Here is an 8,717-nt window from a genome sequence, read left to right on the forward strand (position 1 = left end):
CCTTCCTTCCTTCCTTCCTTCCTTCCTTCCTTCCTTCCTTCCTTCCTTCCTTAAATCTACATACTCTATTCAATTGCAAGCATGAAGCAAAATGTGTAGCAACTCTATGTTGATTACCTTGTTTCAGTTGGTAAATTTTTATTAGTAAAAGGTTTTCAACCAGTAGAAATCATGTGATGAATTGTCTAACAAGGATTATATCACTCTCTGTAGTGACGAGTTTAAAAGGGTCTGCATCGTCTCCTGCGGAGGAGAGACATCGCAAGTCTCCAGTTTCTTTTCTTATGTGTTATTTCTTTTTTTTTAATCACATCAAGCCAAGAGATGATTTGTTGGCCCTGTTGACACAAGTTCAAGCCCCTGCTACAAGTGTTGTCAGAGCCAAGTGTTACACAGCGGTGCATCAAAGCAGAAACATTCAGCAGAAGGGTTTTTAACTATTATCTGTGTGAGCGAAAAGCCTTTGAGGGTACAATCTGTGTCTTTTGTCATCTGTGGGGTTCCCTGTTTGCCTTATCTGCTCTCTCTCTCTCTTTGGCTTCAGCTTCACCCCCCCTAAAAAAAATAAAATAGATCTCAAAGTCGTGTACAAAGGATTTCCTGGAGGCAGGGGAAAGATAAACTCTGACAGGTGGCTTCTTTGGATTAGTCTTGTTTTGGAGGATGTTGGTGGGGGGGGACAGATAAACAAGCTATTCAAATGAAAAGGGGAGGTGGGGGGGCTGATAAGGATGACTATAAGTTAGACAGCAGTGATCTAGTGTTTATCAAAAAAGCTCCAGAGTGTTCTGTGCTTCGACGCTCGCACACCTTATTGATATGACAAACCTTTTTCCTCTGCGGATTTGTAAAGGCTCGCTGCCCTTTTCTATCTGCCACGTGCGTCTGCATCCCCTCCCTGCAAAAAAAGATTTCTTCATGCCGCTACCTTTAAGGAAAAAAATGTTTTTCGTTTCTTGTTAATTTCTCTTTTGTTTTTTTTTTTACATACCAACAGCACAGTGATTTATTTTATGTCAGCATCTAAAATATGGGACTAATTGCGGCTTTTCCTTTCATAGCAGGTGAGATTGAGAGTGAAAGCACCCCCAGCAGCGGCAATCAGGAAGTGACATTGGCTGAGGGTTTTGGGAAGCTATACCCCAGCGCTCAAACCAACCAGCAGCAAGAAGAGAACAGCGACGACGAACAGGATCTCATGTCGGATGTCATCTCCAGGAGGGAGCTGGAGAAAGGCCGGTTGTCCAGAGACGGTAAAAACAGTGGCTGGTATTTATTTAATTTAACACGACAGAGCTTGAGCTATTTTCCAAAGAATGAGCAAAGTTGGTCCTGCTGAACTGGTTTCAAAAGCAGAGTTTAACAAGTTAATGTGGGGAGCTGATCAGAAAAGCATGCCACACTTTTCAGAGCTTTATTTAAAAAGATGTAAGATGGATATTTTTTTCTTCCAATTTCTACTTCCTGTTTCCGTTACTCCCATCCCCAGACGCTCTAGGAGTGTAAATAACGATTATTTATTCATGTGCTAATTAATTAAACCAGGGGAAACTAAAATGTTTCCACTTGTGGAATTCTAAGCATACAGCATATTGATAGACAAAAATATCTCTATTTTTTTCTTTTTTTTACCTTAATTGCAAATTGTTTACGTTTTTACAATTTTGGTGTAATTGCTGCTCAAGGTAGGTTGCTAGGTCAGCTAACGGCATCTCTATAGTCCAGTTAACAATTAATTGATTACTAAATTAGTTGATTATTATTTCAGTAATCGATTAATCACAATCCGTTTAATTGTTTCAGCCCTAGTTTGACCTCACAACATCGAGCAACAGGCTTGTTTCTAAACAAAACCCAACATGTTGTACGTCTTTAGGGTCAGGCGGTCCTAAAAAAAAAAGACCATTATCTTAATCGTAAGCCAGCCATCCACCACAAATGGCAATAATAATCTATGATCAAATTAGAAGTCGTAATTTTCACTTTTTACCTTGTTTTCGTCTTCTGGCATTTCTACAAGACATTCTGTCCTGTTATAAATGGGCTCATTTATGCCACAGAAAAGTAATGTCCACTTGTATTTCCCATAAAATAAATTACAGTGTTGTAAAAATCCTCCAAAGTTAATTTTTTTCCATGAAGAAGTAAAAATATAAGGATATGTCCAGCATATCTATTTTATATGGGCTTTTTCCATAATCTGTTGGCTCCCGAATCTAGCAGAATGGGTTGGAAGCATCCTTCATGTAAGGAAGCACACTTCTATAATCGTGGTGTTTCTGGACTGGCTAACTCAGTGACCGACCAAACTTTGGCATATTTTGTTAGCCAATAAGATGAGCTTTGCAATGCTTTGGCAAAGTGTAGGGGAGTCTGAAAAATAGTGTTTGTTTATGGACTTAAGGAGTGAGAGGAAAGGGGAAATATTTGGATATGCTCAAAAATTGAAAATATAAAAGAAAGTGTTTTAATGATAATCTATGCAAAGCTACACATAGACGTGTGTTTTATGGTCAAATTACTGTATCCACACTATAGAGCGCACCTCACTATAAGCCGCGGCCACTAAATTTTTTGAAATAACTGGAAGCGTGGATATATAAGCTGCACTGGGCTAAAAGACGCTGATATCTACTGAACTGTCTCCCATGAAACCTGTAGAGGGAGCTCTACATATACCCCCTAGAGTAGGGATAAAGAAGAATGCTAGCTCTCGTTAGCTTGTTGGCTCGCAGAAGTAAGAGCTTTTACTAAAAGATGGAGCTCTTTATTTCAGCTCTATAGGAGTTGAGCCCAGTCTCTTCATTGGTTCGGCAGCTTTAATGCGGGAAATAAAAGGCAAAATGTGTGAATTCGGGGCATTTGTTCTCCGTCGTACCTGCTGCTAGCATGTTTTAGTGCTAAATGAAAGTTAGCCCTTATTCTTTTATTTCCAACTTTGACTCCCCCCTCTGGAGGTTAGGAAAATTCCACAGAAAAGCCGCAACTTCTTATAAGCCGCATGGTTCAAAGCATTGGAAAAAAGTACGGGCTTGTAGTCCTGAAAATACAGTAGCCATAATATTCAAATAATCCCGTTTGGCACTTTTGGCCCCAATTTGGATCCATTGTGCTGAATGGTCCTTTTGCATACAAAAAGGGTCACAGTTCACAATGCTTATGACTAGAGCTCTGACATGTTTACACAGCTGTTGTCCACAATATCTGTAGTGAGTTGGAGAGGTCAACTAGGATTTATACCATAGATATGAAATTTTAAGGGAAAGCAATTTATTTATTTTTTTGGACATGTTTAAAGAAAAATCTCAAGTTTACAGAGTCTGTTCTCATAGCTCCAGAAACCAGAAGACTTTAGCTTTCAAATGAGATACATCACAAACATTTATAACAACATTTTATGTTATTTATGGGATTGATAATGTTATCATAATTATTTACTGGTCAATTGGCATTTGGGTATGCAGTACGTTTGTGCACAAGCTATAAAAAGGTGAGCGCTAAGGGGTTATTCACGTAAAAAACAGATAAATACATTACATTTTTGGGTGGTGACGTGCTGAAATGTGAAAGAGAACTCATCTAAAGCTATTGAAGACAGACAAAAAATAAAAAAATAAAACCAACGGGCAGCAAAATTCTTTAAAATCAATAAACATTAGCAGAAGCTGGAGGGATATGTCTACGTGCCCACAATGGCAATATCCCTCCTTTCATGTAGGTATTACAGAACAGCTGTAACGCTCTAATTTCCTCCTCACACTCTCTGTTTGGAGGTGACGCAACAAACCCAGGATGCTGTAGTTTGTTTGAAATGCATATTAGAATAATCTGGGAGTTATTCTCAGAGACATTGCACCTAATTAAAAAAAAAAAGTGAAAGCGGGGGGTGGGGGGAATCAAACGTAAAAACTAGAGACGGTTGAATCTCTCAGTGAAGGAGGAGCTGCTGGTGAAAGTTTAATATCAGCAAGAACTTCTCTTTTTTTTTTTGTTCTGTGAAAAGAAAAAAAGGTGAAGTTTCTTTGTATCTGTTGTGAGATGCTGGGAATGTGGTCAGCGGCGGCTCATTATTACCATTGTTAAATAACAGCTGCAAATCATCAACGCTTTACCTGTCTGGAAAACATTTCCAGCCTCCAGGCAGAGAAGAGACAAATGAAACCACCCAGACCTATAGATTCAGGCACTGCAGAGCTCAGGCCTCCGTCCCACATTTAATAAAACATTGAGCGTTTGAGATGCAGTGACTTTGAATTGGGCAGCTCTGTGATCCTTTATACACGTTTTTTTTTTTTCATTCACCTTGCATCAATTTTTTTTCCCTCTCTCCTCAGAGATTAAAAGGATGTCTGTTTTTAAAAATTATGAAGCTGGTGAGCCGACCTGCAGATTGTACGTGAAAAACATCGCAAAGCAAGTGGAGGAGAAGGTAGGTCCAGCTGTTGTGTTTTGACCCACTTTCATAGTTATTCCAAATCTGAACATCTGTTTTTGTTTTGTTTTTTTTGGCCAAACACCCACCAATATACATTTTGTTATACCAAAGCCGGTTAATTTCATTTCTTGCAAGAAAAAATCTAAATGCTGCTGATTTTTGTTTGACAAAATGACTTTAGTGCTGATTGTCTTTGATTCTTCCAGGACCTGCGCTACATCTATGGGAGATACATCAACCCGTCATCCGAGGCCGAGAGAAACATGTATGTAAACATTTAAGATTTATTTCTCATGCGCCATTGCACCCAGTTTTTCTCCTCTTTGAGCTATTTTTGTCTCCGGCAATTATTCAGTTCCTCCTGAGAGCTTCCTGTAATTTGTGCTGACTGTGGCGTGCGTTTTTAATAAGTACCAATACCAAGATCATGAGGGACATTTTGATGTTGTTGCATCAGCACTATCTCATATAGACGTGGCCAGACTCCTGTGAGAAACGAGAACAAGACGAGGATCAGGTTTGCTTTTACTAACCTTTGGTTTATATATTATTTATTATACATTATTTCCTTTAGGTAGGAAAAAGAAAAACATAGTAAATCAATCAGATTCACAAACAAACTAATTAAATAAATATGAATATCTTTATTAAAGTTAAATTAAACTATTACTAAAAAAAATATTTTTTTTTAATTTAAACACGATTTTGAAATGTTTAAGAATATACACTTATATAATACTAAATAATCATTTATATCATAATTTCATGGTTTCTCTGTGACAGTGCACATCACTTAAACTTTCACTCAATAAATTGACTATGCACTGCAAAAGCTATTTAAGAATAAGTGAATTTTTCTTAAAATAAGTGTATTTACTCTTAATTCGAGTCGGTAAATAAGATGATTTGCCATTGGAGTGAGTATTTTTACTCTTAAAGTAAGATAATTAGATATTACAGATTTGAAATATGAAATATTGTTAAAGTGTCTTAACTTACCTGCTCAATTCAAGATAAAATGCACTTTAAAAAAAAATAAAAAAAATAAAACTGACTTATTTAGATTTCAGTTTTTTGCACTGTGATTGGATAAAATGTAGAACTCGTCAGATTTTTGCAGTCCAATCACCTTAGACTGTAGCAGAAGTTCTTAATCCTGGTACTTGGACCTGCCACAATAACAAATTTTGCTGAAGGATTAATTGTCTCAAAAATTATTGTGATAAACGATAATATTGTTTTACAACCTTTTTACACTGATTTAATGGAAATGACATAATAATGCATGCATTTTCCTGCCAAAGATAAACACACTTTATTTTCAACAGAACACTTAACATTGGAACTGGTTAACAAAATAAAAAGAGAAATAAAAATCAAATGGACTCTCAGTCTCTGTTAACTAAAAATACACTTGAATAAAAACTAAACACAAGATAAAACCACAGTGGAAATAAAAAACTCAATGCCAGCTTTTCAACAATATTAAATGGGAGCATCTCTTTAGCAATTAAAGGAACTAAAATGAGGAAGAGGAGGGGTCAGTGGATAGCACTGGAGTTAAGCCTTTTCATCCAGGGTCAACAGTAGAAAGAGAAAAACATAGGCAGAGACGATATAGCCGATAAATTAAATGACGTGGATAGTTTTTATTTATCGTGCGATTAATTGATTTATTGATTATCGCGACAGGCCTACTGGTACTCAGGTGCCTCTGCTAGGCACACTAGATTTCCCCTCACCGCCACACACCTGATATATCAAAGGCTGTGTGCGATTTAATCGGCTGCATCTTCCAAGGACCCGCTCCACCTTGATTGGGTCCCTCAGAGGTAGTGGAAGTAGATTCAAACAGGTCCAGCATTATCTGGCTGTCACTGCTAAACTTCTAACTACTGTTCTGTGTGCAAATTTTTATTTCTGAGGAGTTTCCGCAGCAGTACTGTCATGGCAGATATCAGATCTATAGCCCCCGCACTGCAAAGATATTGGCATCTGTACTGAAATATCAGCCAAACCCATTTACACAGATAAGACCTTTCAATAAACCAACACACCACATATGTGACTCAATAACCATTTCAATTAACTATCTTCATTAATTTAAGACCAAAATATTCACATACTTGCATTTTATTAAACTGCACTTCCAGTATTCATCACTGTTTTGCGCCATTTCCCTTTTTCCTCTGAGCACAGAGCTGTCGGCCTGCTTGGATTTGCAATGAATCATGGGATACCCAAAGCTATGGAGGATCCCCTGGTCCTGATCCAAAAGGCAAAAAGAAGGCTACATTTGTCAGCCATGAATCTGGTCTTCATTGGACGTAGCTGCTGAATTCACACACAGCACATAACTGACAGGCTTCTGCAACACCTGAAGATCTGCTTAGGAGCTCATCTCAGAGTATTAGATTATTGTTAAAAAAATGTTGCAAAAAAAAAAATATGATTGCGTCAAATCTTAATTAGCTAATTGAGAACCGTGGAAAAGGTTTCCCTGGCCTCTAAATGGTCATTTAGTCTGGGTCTGTATCCAACACTCAAGAGAAAGACTGCTGACTTTTCCTAGAAAATTGAGTGGAGGGAACACAATGAGCTGGATCACATGCATCAGCAGCAAGGAAGGTTTGGTTAGACTAAGGATGCATATCAAGAACCGCTATACTCAGGTGAGGGCTCCACATAAACAGGATTAGGTTTCTGCTAAGTCTTTTAAAGTCCTGATTTCAGAGGAAAGAAAGGCTTTAATGGGAAGATTCTACAGTGAGGGAGGACTTTCCATGTCATTGGGTTAAGTGACTGGTTTGGCCTGAACCTCACGAAGATCTGAAGGCCGCTTTCAAGGCAAAACCTCAGCAGAACTAGAGGCTGGTCGTCTGTATGCCGCGCTGCATTGATGCAGCAAATCCTGATATATAAATAATAATGTGATCATTTATTTATTACAAAGGGTTACATTTGACCTACCACAGATGATATTAAAGCTCTACTTTTTTTAATTTGACAGGTCATCTTCTACCCTGAGAAGTCAAAGAAGTGACAACAATCAATGCAAAATGAGATGTTTATTAAAGTAGATTGGGTGTGATATTAGGCGGAGTGTTTATTTTACCGAAAGCTTGTTGTCAGCTGTGATTCCCAGGATTTACTGAGGTGGAAGTGTGTTTTTATGAACTGCTTCCAGAGAAAAAAGCCTGAAAGGACACACGCCCATCAGCTGCAGATCCTGAACTGAATGCTAAATAAACTTTAAAGCCTCCAGTTGCTTGTCTTCGGTAGAAATCAATTGTTGGGATTTAAAGCCCGCAGGTTGTTGGGCATCGCAGACCCATTGGGTTTTATGTGCTCACAGAAGCAGATAACATTTTCCCCGTGTCACAGCGAATGTGGCGCGGCATGTCGCTGAGCCGGACGGGCCACAGACGCGGCGCGATAATGATGTGTCCCCGCTTTTGCTTTGTTCCCCAGGTTTGACATTGTGTTAATGAAGGAGGGACGGATGAAAGGCCAGGCCTTCATAGGACTCCCAAACGAGCTGAGCGCAGAAAAAGCCCTGCGGGAAACCAACGGCTTCGTTCTACACGACAAACCCCTCGTCGTCGTATCCTTTTATCCCCCTCTCGCAGGATGAAACGAGAACAGGGGCTTTTTAAAAGGAGTGTAACTGCAGGCTTTGTGTTTTGGTAAAGGTTTAATTAGTTTTTGTTGTGAAGGCATGCAGACACACCAAAAAAAAAAAAAAAAAACACATTCTGTTTGATGTCAAAAGGTTTAGATGCAGTTCGAATCCACCCCATTTTCACCAGTGGGGGAAAAAAAGAGCAAATGAGAGCATGTTTTACATGTGGCCCAGGTAAAAAGAAAACAGTTGATCATAGTTAGTGTGTTTATCAAAACATCCCAGGGAACAGGTGAAGTATTTTGGTTTATTAAGTGAACCCTCCCCTTCACAGATGTGTTTTTGCTGTTACCCTGGATGCTTTCAGGAGGGTGAGGACTGATTCTGGAAGCTTTGAACCACCACCTGCTCTTCCTGCTTTCTCAAAGCTAATTATGCATCAACTTTTGAACCTGCCGCACGAAGCAAGGCTTCTGATTCTAATGCTCTTTATTTGCAGCATGTTAGTTATTTCCTCAAAGTTGAAGGGGTTTGTCGTTCTAAATCTAAAACCTGGGTTATTGTAAGAAGGAATGCAGGGCTCACATTGATCGAGAAAGTTTTCCACATAATTCAGCTTATTTTGTTTGGATTTTATGAGTTAAGCTAGCTTAAACTTTT

General features: G+C 38.7%; 1 protein-coding gene across 2 annotated transcripts in view; it reads left to right on the forward strand.

The window, feature by feature from the left end:
* rnpc3 (RNA binding region (RNP1, RRM) containing 3) overlaps positions 1-8,104 on the forward strand; it is a 25,455-nt gene extending 17,351 nt beyond the window's left edge. The window contains exons 11-14 of one of the 2 annotated variants that reach the window (XM_015374970.1): positions 1,062-1,253; positions 4,335-4,429; positions 4,642-4,700; positions 7,907-8,104. In XM_015374970.1, coding sequence (XP_015230456.1) covers positions 1,062-1,253; positions 4,335-4,429; positions 4,642-4,700; positions 7,907-8,069 — 509 coding nt within the window. In that variant the 3' untranslated portion in view covers positions 8,070-8,104. The remainder of the gene's footprint in view (positions 1-1,061; positions 1,254-4,334; positions 4,430-4,641; positions 4,701-7,906) is intronic. The other variant, XM_015374971.1, reaches the window with a different exon arrangement.
* The last annotated feature ends 613 nt before the right edge of the window (positions 8,105-8,717 follow it).

Source organism: Cyprinodon variegatus, unplaced genomic scaffold (genome assembly GCF_000732505.1).
Source record: "Cyprinodon variegatus isolate N-32 unplaced genomic scaffold, C_variegatus-1.0 Scaffold111, whole genome shotgun sequence".
Classification (NCBI taxonomy): Eukaryota; Metazoa; Chordata; class Actinopteri; order Cyprinodontiformes; family Cyprinodontidae; genus Cyprinodon; species Cyprinodon variegatus.